This window comes from Mobula birostris, chromosome 9, assembly GCF_030028105.1.
Source record: "Mobula birostris isolate sMobBir1 chromosome 9, sMobBir1.hap1, whole genome shotgun sequence".
Classification (NCBI taxonomy): domain Eukaryota; kingdom Metazoa; phylum Chordata; class Chondrichthyes; order Myliobatiformes; family Myliobatidae; genus Mobula; species Mobula birostris.
The window spans coordinates 113,582,704-113,597,106 of record NC_092378.1 but is presented as its reverse complement, the minus strand read 5'-3'; the positions used below and the strand labels follow the sequence as shown (position 1 = coordinate 113,597,106).

Genomic DNA, 14,403 nt, shown 5'->3' with positions numbered 1-14,403 from the left:
TAGTCTCCGAACATTTGAAAAGGAATAGCGACCCTTTATAAAGCCTGTTTGATCTTTACAAATAATTTTACCCAAAATATTGTCCAACCAATTGGCCATTATCTTTGACAAAATCTTAGCGTCAACATTCAGTAATGAAATAGGTCTATATGAAGCACAGTCAGTAGGATCTTTATCTTTTTTAAGAATTAAAGAAATAGAGGCCTCATAAAAAGTAGAGGGTAAGTCACCTTTCACAAAAGAATCCTTAAACATTTCCAACATATACGGAGAAAGCAACTTTCCAAATTTTTTTATAAAATTCTACGGGATAGCCATCAAGTCCTGGGGACTTACCAGATTGCATTGAAAAAATAGCTTTATGAATTTCGGCTTCAGTAATTTGAGCATTGAGAATCTTTTGATCCTCAGCCGAGATTTTAGGAAAAACAGTCTTTCATAAAAAAGCATTCATTTTAGAGGAATCTAACGGACATTGAGATTTATATAGCTCAGCATAAAAGTCTTGAAAAATCTTATTAATTTCCTCATATTCCTGAGCTAAGGTACCATCTTTCCTACGAACTTTCATGATTTGCCTTTTGGCTGCAGCCATTTTTAATTGAGATTCTAGCAGTTTATTATCTTGATCTCCAGACATATAAAATTGGCTCTTTAACTTAAGCAAATAACCTTCAATGGGATGAGTTAATAACAGGTTATATTGTGATTGAACTTCCACCCTTTGTTTAAATAAATCAGTATTGGGGGAAATTGCATAAATATTATCTAAATCTTTAATTTGTTTTGAAATTCTATCTAATTCTGCTTTAGTTTGTTTTTTAAGTTTAGCTGAATAAGAAATAATCTGACTGCGTAAAAATGCTTTAAATGTATTCCATATAACTAATTTAGACATACCCCTATATCATTAAAAAGAAAAAATTCTTTTATCTGGGTTTCAATGAAAGTGAGGTTTTAACACTAGGCAAGAAATGGGGATCGATTATAATATAATCGATCTTGGAATATTTTTTATAAACGTGTGAGAAGAAAGAATATTCTCTATTGTGGGGATGAAGGTACATCCACAAATCAATCAACCCAAAATCAATCAAAAAGGAATTAATAAATGACGCGGATGGATTTGGGAGTCGCTGATTGGTTGAGCTCTTATCAATCATAGGATTTAAACAACAATTAAAATCCCCACCCATTATGAGCATATATTCATTTAAATCAGGCAGTAAAGCGAATAGCTTTTTAAAAAAAAGGATCATCTAAGTTAGAACCGTACAAATTAACCAAAACAACTTTTCTATTACAGATTGTTCCTTTAACAATTAAAAATCTACCATTAGAATCTGATTCAATATCCTCTTGAATAAATATATTAGGTTTAATGAAAATAGACACGCCTGTTGTTTTACTCTGAGAAGTAGAGTGGAATTGCAAACCATTCCACCATCTAAAAAAATCTACTTTGATCTCCCGCCCTGATATGTGTCTCTTGAGCAAAAATTATATCAGGTTGGAATCGGTTAATAATTTTAAAAGTCTTCTTTCGTTTAATAGGATGATTCCAACCACGTACATTCCAACTTATTATATTAATCTGTTTGAACAGCATACTATAATTTCATTCTACTTTATACATGCACAAAGCGCATACCAATACAGGATGATCAAAGGTGGCGGTGATGAAGTATACAACCAAATAAAAAACACGCTTGCTCCGGAACCACCCAGTGGAAAAAAAACTAACTCTAAACCCACCCACCCACACCCAGAAACCTGAAAAAGGCAAGCGATCTACGATAGAATTCAAAGCTGCTGACTGTCTGTGTTTTCTTTCCCTCCCCCCAGTTAGTAAAAAAGCAGAGTGACCTTGTGAAAAAGACAGTAAAGTCTCAGGAAAAAAAGGTATTTACATTCCATCGACTGATAAACAAGAAAGAACCAAAATAATGTTATCTGTTAGAGAGAAAAACCAGTGCCATGTTTAAGTTTAATATTAATTCCCTAAAAAAGCTTTAAATTCAATTATAAAATGTTATAATAGAACAGAAAAATATATAAAAAGCCCTATTAGTAGGAAAAACTACCAATTAGCTACGAAGTATTAAATTAAAGGAACAAATCGCCTCATCTTCTTCCCTCAATCATAAAATGTCCAGAGATCATTTGAGCAGAGATACTTAAACCATAAATCTTTCCAAAGGAAAACCAATAATATGCAATAAAGAACAACTCCCCGTGTTCTTTAATTAGTCTCTTGATGAAATATACAAGTGACCTTCATAAATCTTCTTTCCAAAATGGGAATAATATACAAATAGCCAATAAGAATTGTTGGGCTGCAGGAAGGAGCTGAAGATGGAGATCTAACGGCTTACTTTGGTAAGCTTTTCCACACTTTATTTCCTACCATTCTATCAAAGCCGCCTACCATAGAAAGCGCACACAGGGCGTTTATCAGATGGATCATTCAACAGCGGTGTTGGTGACAGCGGCAGGCAAAGCCTGAATAAAATCCAGTGCAGCTTTTGGATCAAAAAAAGTACGAGGAGGAGAATTAGGAGGGAAAATTTTAAGTCTTGTTGGATAGCTCAGAGACGGGAAAAGATTCTTATGATATGCTTGTTTCATTACCAGGGCAAAGTTTGGTCTTTGTTCCATTATCTCTCTTGGATAATCTTCGTAGAAGCGGAGCTCAGATTCCATAAATCTAAAAACTCTCTGTTTTCTTGTCTGTTGTATTATTTGATCTTTAATTTTAAAGTGATGAAAGCAAACCAGAACAGATCTTGGTTTACTAGAGTCCTTCGATTTCGAGATAAACGCCCTGTGTGCCCTTTCTATAGCAGGCGGCTTTGATAGAATGGTAGGAAATAAAGTGTGGAAAAGCTTACCAAAGTAAGTCGTGAGATCTCCATCTTCAGCTCCTTCCTGCAGCCCAACAATTCTTATATTCCTTCGTTGAGACCTAGTTTCCAGGTCTATAATCTTATTTTGATATCTTTCCAAATGAGTTGTAGCTTCAGACAGCTTTTGCTTAGTTATCTTCAATTCCTCTTTGTGTGAAATAACTTGGGTTTCCAGGTCTTTAAGTTTTCCCAGAAATGACTTAATTTCATTACTATTCTTTTCCAGTTGGTGTTTAATTGATCCATTCTGATCCTTAATTGAATTCAGTGTCCGAATGATGTCTTCAGCCCACGATGGCATTTCATCAGATCTTTCCTTTTGCACCTTTCCTTTCCCATTACCTTTGTCACTAGGTTCAGGTAAATTCTTCCCACTTCTTGTAGACATAGACATATCGATCACCCTCAAGAATCAACAAGTAAAAATTTTAAATTCAAAGCTTAAACTAGGGGGAAAGAAAGAAAACTAAGAGCAGCAGAAAAATACTGCTACTCCATTGGCAGACAGGGGCAGTCTTCGGGCGCTACTTTTATACCCAGTCATGATACCTCACCTGCTACCAATTAGCCTGTTTAATATGGAGTCTTCCAAACCGGTGTTACTTGAATATTCTGTGCACTTTTCAATCTTATTTTAACTCTGTCCCAATTTTTGTTGAGTGTGTTGCAGCCATCAAATTCTAAATTTGTGTATATTTACAAAATACAATTATGTTGGTCAGTAAAACTATTGAAAATCTTTTCTTTGTACTTTCGTCAGTTAAATAAAGGTTCACGTGAATTAACATATCACAAATTTTTGTTTTTATTGCATTTTGGAAAATATCCCAACTTTTCTGGAAATGGGGTTTGTACAATTGTTATTAGTTTAGGCAGATTGTGTTTGTCTATTGTGACAGATGAAAATCAGACCACATTTTAGGTAATTAATGCAGAAAATCAGTAATTGCAAAGGGTTCACACCTTTTCTTGCAACTGTATTTTCTGTAGGAGAAGCTGGAGCTGAAGCGTAGATAATTATTTTTTACCGTTATAAAACTGGTATTTGTTTATTATTGTTACATGTGAAAAGATACAGTGAAAAGCATGTCTTGCATACTGTTCATATAAATCATTACACAGTGGATTGGGTTAGAAAAAAAATGCATAATATAGTATAAAAGCTGCTGAAAAAGTACAGTACAGGTAAGCGATAAAGCCCAGGATCGAAACAAGGAAGATCGTCAGGCCAAGAGTCCATCTTGTCGTAAAAGATGTCCATTCAAGAATCTTATAACAGTGGGGTATAAGTTGTTCTTGAGCCTGATGGTTTTCAGGTTTTTATCACAAGGCAAAGGAGCAGAAGTAGGCCATTCGGCCCATCGAGTCTGCTCCACAGCTCCCCCATGAGCTAAACTATTCACCCATCTAGTTCCAATTTCCGGTTTTTTCCCCATATCCCTTGATACCCTGACTAATTAGATACCTGTCAATCTCCTCCTTAAACACCCTCAATGATCGGGCCTCCACAGCTGTATGTGGCAACGAATTCCACAAATCCACGACCCTCTGGCTAAAAAAAATTTCTCCTCATCTCTGTTTTAACTGAGTACCCTCTAATTCTAAGACTATGGCCTCTTGTCCTGGACTCGCCCACCAAGGGAAACAACCTTTCCACGTCTACTCTGTCCAACCCTTTCAACATTCAAAATGTTTCTATGAGATCCCCTCTCATTCTTCAATACTCTAATGAATACAATCCAAGAGCCAACAAACGCTCCTCATATGTTAGCCCCTGCATTCCAGGAATCATCCTCGTAAATCTTCTCTGAACTCTCTCCAACATCAGTACATCCTTTCTAAGATAGGATCTTCTGCCTGATAGGAGAGGGAGAAGTGAGATTGTCCAGAGTGGATGGTGTCATTGGCTGCTTTATTGAGGAAGTGAGAACTGTAGACAGAGACCATAGAGGAGAAGCTGGTAATAAACTAACCAAAGCTCCTCAGGTACGAATTTGATGGGAGAAGGTCAAATCAGAATTTTTTTTTTCTCTTGATATTGGGAGACGTGGTTACCTTAATCCTTTTGAGCTTCATTGTTCCATATGCACATCAATAGACCACAGGTAAAAGAAAAGTTGTCACAAAGGTTTATTGGCTTTTATGTTACGGAGAATGGATTCCTGAGCTGTGTAGAATCTTTACTCACTGAACCTCAGGAATAATGTGCATTTATCAGTGTGATGTGGTGCAGCAGGTAATTAGGAAGACAAACAATCTATTGGCCATTATTCCAAAAAAGATTAGAGAACAAGAGTAAAGACATCTTGCTGCAATCATATGGTGACATAATAAACTGTAGATGCAGGAATCTGGGGTGAAAAACGAACAAACTCAGTGGGTCGAGCAGCATCTGGGGAGGCAAGAGGATAACTGACATTTCAGGTCAGGAGCCGGCATCAATCAAACTATTTTGTATGTCACCAAGTGTAAGGTGTTCCACCATTCAGCGTTAGTAACACCATTTTATCATTTTCAAGCTCTATTAAAAACTTGGTTCTGTTTTATTAATGCAGCTAGAAATGGATCACAAACATCACCATCTTTACTGTGTTAAGCCAGCATCTACCAATAACAAGATTTTAAGTACTTGAAAATTGCATTTATAAGAACTCCATTGGACCACCTGATGGTTATGTTGGTATATTATAATTAATTACTTAATCAAAAATAATATCTAACAGTAACATAAAATGTTTAAATGCAATTTCCATAGAGTGAAATTTATACCTGATCTTATGTTTAATATTATGCACTGATTTGGCTAAATTCAGACAGATAAATTTTGGAGACAGCATGTCTATGTGCAGTTATAAGCTCTTACAAATTTTGTTGCATTGTCTCCTCTGATAAGATTGACTATTGCAGTCATTTTTTCTAAAGCTGTGTTCCACTGTATATGTTGTATATACTGTAAGTTGCATGCTGTAAATGCATCTGAAAAATTAACTAGTGTGCTTATTTTCCTTAGAGTCTGTTTTAAAGTTCTGCATGGTATGGAACACAAACTCTAAAAACTGCCATGAAGCTCAGCATGTCATCCAGATCCTCCTAAGGAATGAAACTCCTGAGCATCTTCTTCAGTACAGTGGAATTAAGGCTGGTCTGGAGGCACTGATTCCCTATACTGGTAATTCTGCTATTGTATCATTGACGTAATTTAGTTTGATTTCAGTCAGTCTCACTGGGTGTAGCTGTCATTGCTGTTCAGTATTACTAGATTGAAGAGTTAGATAGTGCATAAAATATGAGTGATTAATCCATTAATTTCATCCCTTCCCATCATGTGTCACTTCTGTCATTGACATAGATTCCCATAAGGTATTAAACTTCATGCAAATCATTTTAGCAAGGACTGTATGAAAGGTCAAGAGGAAGAGCATTTGGTATTTTATTGCTCATGATTGTTTTTACTTCTGATTTTTGTTATCATGCTTTATCATATGACTAATTTCATTTTATTGTGCAAGATGTTTTATTTCTGAGAAACGTTATCTGAAATGTTATCTAAGTTAATGAGTTCAGATTCAAATCAGATTTATGGATTGTGCTTTAGTTACTGCCTAGCCCCAGAGCTGTAAAGAACGGTTAATGTTTCTTTCAATTTATGATGGTTTTGTTGTATGCAATTACCATGCTTGTAAACTTTTACTGCTTAGCACCAGTATATGCATATCTAAAACTAGCAGTCAGAAAAGCCCAGAGTCATGCTATAGTGATTATTTCCATTATTGAATCTCAAGTGATCTTGAAATGTTCATTACTTTACATCAATTTTGGATAGATGATAATTAGCTTGAACTGACTCTTCTTTCTTGAGTTGATTTGCCTTTTATTGAATGCTTACAGAGCGCCATTTCCAAAGAGTCAGCAGGATGTTGCAGGCTTCTATGTTCTTGGACTATATGTGGCAGAATATGAGACTGACTGGGAAAGCCAAGTACGTATACACCATATATAACTGTAAAGTGTGTCATGGCAGCGTTTGAACTTATCAGGGAGTTGCAGTAAATTGTAAATTCCATTGATACTGTTAATTTCAATGTAAATGGGACCAAGGACATATCCTGTATAACCGCCAACTACTTTGAATTTCTCACAAAGGGTTTCTGCTTTATTACGACATCAAGACAACAAACCAAACCTGCAGTTGATTTCTGAATGTTGGTCTTCAATTGCCTTGCAGTCTTTATCACTTATGACGAAACTGCTTGACTAACATATCTCTAGTGTTGCCTAGCTGAAATGAGATCTCTTTCTTTTCTCTTATTTCCTCACTAATTGTAAGTGCAACATTTTCAAGACTTCTTACTGCCATTCTTTTACCTTTGCACACCCCTATCATTTGTACTTTCTCATTGCACACTACAAGCTGTCAACAATTCTGTGTGGACATTGCACCCATTCTCTTCTCTTACTGCAGATAAATTTCAGAAATAATTATATCACATTCCTTATTTAAGTCCCTAGTGTTCTCCAGCCACAGCCACCAGTGCTTTTGAGTTCTACCACCAATTCTTGATGTTATTCCAGCTAAGCAATGCTGCCAGCGTGTAACAGAGTGTGTAGCATGTTTACAACTGATAGTTTGAGAGTAAGCAACAGTTGTCAAAAGTACAACAACTAAGGAAATTAGAACTGTTGATCAACTAAAGATAATCTTGTCATTGAGTTGCCACTTTGGTATTTTACCCCCAGTGATACTGATCTACAAACTGACGCAATGGAGATCACGCCATCATTTCCATTTGACAAAACAGCTAATGAGAGTAAAAAGGCTATGATGATACCAACAAATGTTTGTACCCAGAGGTACGAATCTGAAGAAGATGACGACGATGGTACTAACTTTATTGCATCAGACAAAGGAAGTTGCAACAAGCCAAAGTGTCTCCCGCCTCGTGGGGAGTACTTCAAAGAGAATCTAGAGCCTCAAAAGGAAAGTGAGAGTGAATTGGAGGAAGATGAGAGTATTGGTGATCAAATAGAAAAAATAACTGTAGTAAAAGTGAAACAAAAGCGACCTAATATCAGAAAGAAATCAAAATCTGCCAAAAAGAACTGATGCTCCATCAACTTCCAAAATGCTGCAATCTTCGTGGCGCACTGTAAGATTCCTTAATATTAACTGATTTGTATTTTGTTCCACCTTTGCAATACGTATGCATTTGGAGTTTTAATCCATATAATTTGTGAATTTCTTTCCTTCATATGAACATAAGCATGTGATCTTCAAAAAGGACAATTTTAATTTTATATTTTCTATGCCAAAAATTTACAATAAAGTTTCCAGAATGTAAAGCACAATTTTTTTAATGATTATGATCATCACTGGGCAAAACGTTGGTTTTCATGTTACAAAGGGTATCTGCGTGGAGTATTGTCACAGCTCATTTTAACCTTAGCGATGGTAAAAAGGATTCAAAAATTTCTCCATATAACTACAATATAAATTGTCCATATGTATGTTTTGTGTATTGGCATGCTGAATGTTAGTATTTCTAAAATAATGAAGAATCCATTTGAATTCACTTAAATGTTATCAAAAACGTACCTTGTGAATGTTGAATCACCTTCTCCTGGTCATTTTCTATCTTCAGCTTATAAAAAACTTTTCCACGGGCCACAGGGTGAGTAATCAAATTGGGGTAATTCAGTTTGAATAATCTTGATGTTCTGCTAAAATGGAGTAATTAAAAGTTAATATCAAAAGCCAGTGGAATGTTAACAGTTACTTCTGTTATTGAATGATACCATTCCAAGAATTTGAACCATTGGGCATTAATTGAGAAATAATACTACAGTCCCAGCTAAAATGTTTCTTTCTGATCAACAAATTTCATACTGTCATGAAATTGGATTCAGATTTTACATTTCTGGCCTTTGTAATGGTTTTTAATTCCCATCATTTTTTTTTTTTGCAGGGCAGAGGTTGCAATTGCAAGTAAGTACAGAGAAGCAATCAGTTGTGTCCAGAGTAAGACCATATTGTTGTGTGTTCACTATCTTGCATCCAGTTGGCTCCATGAATTTGTGTAGATGCCAATTCCAGTAAATGAGAAATTTAAAAAAAAAAATTTGTGATGTTCCCTGATGAATGGGAATTGAAATATATTTTGCAGTTTTCTGTGACTCATTTGGGATTAGATAGTACACCAGTAACTTTCAGATGTGACCATCATGGTGAGTTCTGCCACGAGTTCATTAGAGCCTGAGTAAATTGCATGCATACGTGTAAGATGTCCAAGATTTGGAGGGTCTGAAACATGATTCTTCAGAGAAGAATGTGATTCAATCATTTCTTCCCCCCCCACCAGAAAGATTCCCATAGGCTTGTGAGCAAGTCTTTAGATTAGATTATGAGGACATGCAGTCTTCTTTTATTGTCATTTAGTAATGCATACATTAAGAAATGATACAATGTTCCTCCAGAATGATATCACAGAAAACAAGACAAACCAAGACTGAAAAACTGACAAAAACCACGTAATTATAACATATAGTTACAACAGTGCAAAACAATACTGTAATTTGATAAAGAACAGACCATGGGCACGGTAAAAAAAAGTCTCAAAGACTCTCGAAAGTCCCATCATCTCACGCAGATGGTAGAAGGAAGAAAAACTCTCCCTGCCATGAGCTTCCAGCGCTGCAAACTTGCCGATGCAGCACCCTGGAAGCACCCGACCACAGCCGACTCTTGAGTCCATCCGAAAACTTAGAGCCTCCGACCAGCCCTCCAGCACCAAGCACCATCTCTGCCGAGCGCTTCGACACCGGCCCCGACAGCAGGCAATAGGCAAAGCCGAGGATTTGGGGCCTTCCCCTCCAGAGATTCTGGATCGCACAGTAGCACCGGCAGCGAAGCAGGCATTTCAGAAGTTTCTCCAGATGTTCCTCCGTGCTTCTCACATCTGTCTCCATCAAATCAGGATTGTACACAGTACCTACTTACAAATACGATATCATTTTGGAGCGGCCGCGCGCACTGCGTCGCGCCACCATCTTCTCCTCCCCTCCTGTTACTCTCTGGTACACTGAAATGTACCCACAGTCTCATGAAAGTGCCCAAGGACAAGGCAGCTTCCAAGCCATCTGCATGGAAAGCCATGATTAAAATTTAGCAGGATTACCAAAAAGCAAAGTGGGTGAGAAAGAAAGGAGTCTTCATCTGGTTTCAAGATAACGAATCAGAATTGTCTTTAAAAGCATGAGCATCATAAACACCTTTCTGGACATTGTGCTGGAGCAGATGAGACTCCCAAACCATCACTTGTATTAAGATTCAGACTACCTCATGCTGTAGTCTCATGACCTGACCAAGTACACTGCCATACAAAAGTGGTAACCAGGAGTATCAACCAAATAAATGTTTGAAATTTAAAGCTCAAGTAAATCTCCACATTTGGTTATCACCCTAAACTTTGGTGAGGAAACCCATAACTAATAGAAGCAATGCTCTTAACCAAGAACAGATGGCTTGCTCCTAGTGTGTAGTTCAATGGTAGAATCTGAAGAGAGTTGATATCGATATAGAGAGAACAGGATTGCTCAGTGAGCCAAATGACCTCCTAACCTTATGAATTACGGGTATAGAAAGACTTTAAATGACCTTTGTAATTTGCAAAAAAATGTTTCACGTTGATGATTTTGCTCATCATTAAATCACGTTACTTAGTTTAAACTACTAAATAGATAATGTTACAAACTCAATACATTTAAAAGCAAAGTTGATCCACAAACCCCTGCAGAAGATCTGAATGTGGTTCTTGGTGGGGCTGACCAGAATTCCTTAGCATTACAGTAATCCTGATTCATGTTACTTGATGATTAGATGTGTCACTTTCATATTTTTTTCAAATAAGCAATTTACATTTTTCATCTCCTGAGCATTCCACTGGTAGGTGAGACTAGAACTAGGGGGCATAGCCTCAAGATTCGGGGGAGTAAATTTAGGACGATGATGAGGAGGAATTGCTTTTCCCAAAGAGTGGTGAATCTGTGGAATTCTCTGCCCAATGAAGCAGTGGAGGCTACCTCAGTAAATATATTTAAGGCAAGGCTGGATAAATTTTTGCGTAGTTGGGGAATTAAGGGTTATGGGGAAGGGGAAGAGGCAGGTAGGTGGAGGTGAGTCCATGGTCAGGTCAGCTATGATGGCAAGCAGGCTCAACAGGTCAGGTAGCCTACTCCTGCTCCTATTTCTTATGTTCTTTTGTTCTGCCCCCGAGTGTAGACAATGATGAGCTGATTAGGAGAGAGCTGGAGTCTTAGCTGTAATTCTGACTTCTCAAACCATAAAAGCTATAATGATTTTTAGAGATTTTTAAAGAATAATGCAACTGGAAGCCAGTTATAAAACTTATACAGCTCTTTCTTTGCTTGCTTCAAAATTACATTGCAGTTCCTTGTTTCTTCTGTGGGTTGTGCACAGAGAGCCTTAATATGTTTTCATTTGTGGACAATCTCTCAGGATAAAAAATTTGTGTATTCTGAAGTGGTTAATAAGCCCAGTATGGGAACCACAGACTCTTGACACCAATAATGCCAGTTGAGTAATTTGAAAGGTAGTCTGTGTCTTCTACAGCTTGCATAGGGCCTCGGATCACTCGCTTTGCATTGCCATTTCCATCGTGGAGAGCCAGTTCCTGTGCTGTAGCACTCTATGAAATTGTTGCACAGCTTTAATGTGCTTTAGGTTACCTGTAGTAGAGGTTACCTGTGTAGTTTAAGCCTTGTCCAGTCTTCCTTTTGTGTTTACCCATTGTTGCAGGTCCCTGATCTATTCTTCCGGGCCAGGGTCAGAGCTGGCTTTGCTAACATTTGAAGCCTGTCTCTGGAGCTGTGAGACAGTGGCATTACTAGCTGTACCTCTGTGCCACCTTGAGAAACATGACCCTGAGCCACTTCTGCAGTGCCATCCTCCAACCTGGGATGCATTCTTTAAGCTTAACATTGGTAACTTTTCCAGTATCTCATCCTTTTCAATTTTCAGCCCACCCATCTATCTCCCTTACCACTGCAACTTTTGGAATATCCCTTCTTTAGTGAAGGTTGGAAGACTACTAGGATGAGGGACTTGAGTAACATTGCAAGATCGGAGAAGAAGGGATTGTTTTCCTTAGAGAACAAAAAGCTTAATACTTCTTTTCAAATTATGTTGGCTTTTAGAGATAAGGTGAAGCAGTGGGCACTAGCAGGAAAATTAATAACCAGAGGTTATACATCTAAATATAGTTGGCAAAACAATCCTGATGAGAATAAGGATCTCTTTCTAATCCTAGTGAATTATTACAAACTGGAAACCACTGCCTTGAAAGTATTGTGTAAACAGATTCTGTAGTAGTTTTCAAAAGGAAAGTAGTGCGATCACTCGGGTTAAGTGTGCTTTCAAATGTTTTTATTGTGAAGCAACATCAGCTTAACTGCAACCGACTATGTCCTAAAGTACGATGCTTCTTTTTTCTTTTCTTTCTTAAAACAACATAATGAAAGTCAAATGAATGTATGTACAGTAAACAAGCAAAAAGCAAAGGAATCTCTACCACCCTGTCTCCTTTCCCCTTCCCAGCCCTACCCTCCCCTCAGCCCTCCCATTCGTGCTGTTTAGGTCGAACCACCCCCACACTTAGTTCAGCTGTCAGTCTCTTCTAAATACAACAGTAATGGTTGCCAGATTTTTTCAAATTCCTTGAGTCTGTCCTTGTTAACGTATCTTATCCCCTCTAGATGCAGAGTATCCATTAATACAGCCAGCCATTGTCTGAGTGATGGAGTTTCCTCCTTTTTCCAGAACATCGGTATGAGTTTCTTTCCATTAAATATGCCATAGGTCCGGAGTTGTTGCTGGGTAGCCTGGAATTTATCTGACCTCGCAGAAGTTCCAAAATTTATTAAAGTGGGGTCTGGTATTATCTGAACCTTTAGTACCTTTGATAGGACCTCAAATATTTGCTTCCAACACTCTTGTATCCTGGGACATAAAGCATAACTATGTAACAAATTTGCCTCCGAGGACTTGCATTTCTCACACATTGGGGACACCTCTGGGAATATTTTATGAATCCTTACTTTTGAGTAATGTAGTCTATGTAGTCTATGATGCCATACAAATAGGCGATGATGTGTTCTGTCCCTAAACATGATCTTAAATGATTATCTAATTTATCAGGTTCTGCCGTCTCAAAACCAGAAAGATGTGATCTTATATAGAGTCTACTCGGGTTGAGCGTGATGTTCTCCTAAGGAGTTGTCTATTGGTGGGTCCTCGGGTGGCTGTGGAGTCCAATCTGGGATCCACCTCTCTTGGTGCAGTGTGACCAAGAGTAAGTAGTGGCTGTGGTTATGACTCAAGGCAGTAGTAAAAGAAAAATAGGAAGAATAGAGAAAGAAGTTTTTTTTAAAAAAAGAGAAAAGTTAAGTGAACTACATTATCAGTATTTCTTAAAAACAGTTTATCACTTGAAGTGAGATGCCAATGTTTAACAAATTCCAGATATGTAAACTAGAGATAAACGGGTGCCATGGTAGAGGTTAGCAGGATACTATAACAGCTTGGGGTTCTGAGTTCAAACCTGGCGTCCTCTGTAAGGAGTCTCTGTACATCCTCCCTGTGGAATGCATGAGTTTTCTCTGGGTACACTGGTTTCCTTCCAAAGTCCAAACATCTACTGTGTACATTAATTAGTCATTGTAAATTGTCCCGTGATTAGAATAGGGTTAAGTTGGGGTTGTCGGAGGTTGTGGGGTGGCACAGCCAGAAGGGTGTGTTCTGTGCTGTGGTAGCTCTAAATATATCAGTTAAAGTACATTGTACTAATAAGTGAAGAATTTGGTCACCATGGGGATAAGATACGGAGGGTATAGGTGAAGCATTTCCTGGCCCATCACAATACTGGTGACAGTTTCAGACATTAAGTAATTAAACTTTGCCTAATGCTTCGTGTGAATTGGTATATTTTAAAAGTAATAGATATTCAAGGAAAGGTTTTATGATTTTTGAGGAATATACATTCCCTTGAGAAATAAAAACGCCACAGGTCATATCATTTCCAGTTGGCCAGTTAAAAGCGGTTTGGGTGGTATGAGAGCAAGGAAAATAAAATTAAAAGCGTAGAAGTAAGCCTGGGGGACGGGCAAGTGCTGTATTAGAAACCTACAAAGATGATTGATGAAAATCGAAGAGCTGACATAAAATGAAGGAAAATCTCGGAGTTTGAAAAAGAATGTAAGAGATAAACAAGAATATTATTTATGGGAATAAGGAAGATACAGAGAAGTTAACATATGCCAGTGATAGGTATTGCATAGGAAACAGTGAATTGGGATCAACAGGTTATTTTCAACTTGTAGTTAATGGAATGCCTGAATGATCAGTGCTAGAACCGTAGTCATTTTCAATTACATAAATGACTAAAGTTTCTATGTTTGCCAACAAAACAACAATAAATGGCAAAAG

General features: G+C 37.5%; 1 protein-coding gene across 5 annotated transcripts in view; it reads left to right on the top strand.

Annotated features, from left to right (window-relative positions):
• The window catches only part of tbl3 (transducin beta like 3), a 95,312-nt gene that overhangs the window by 74,705 nt on the left and 6,204 nt on the right, over positions 1-14,403 (top strand). For 2 of the 5 annotated variants that reach the window (XR_011887249.1, XR_011887248.1), the window contains exons 21-24: positions 5,917-6,075; positions 6,795-6,885; positions 7,644-8,053; positions 8,870-8,889. Coding sequence is in view for 2 of the 5 variants with exons in the window: in XM_072268636.1 (XP_072124737.1) it covers positions 5,917-6,075; positions 6,795-6,885; positions 7,644-8,010 (617 nt within the window). In the remaining 3 variants the exon portion in view is untranslated. Of the gene's footprint in view, positions 1-5,916; positions 6,076-6,794; positions 6,886-7,643; positions 8,520-8,869; positions 9,017-12,674; positions 12,746-14,403 lie in introns of those variants that run through there. The other 3 variants (XR_011887247.1, XM_072268636.1, XM_072268635.1) reach the window with 3 other exon arrangements.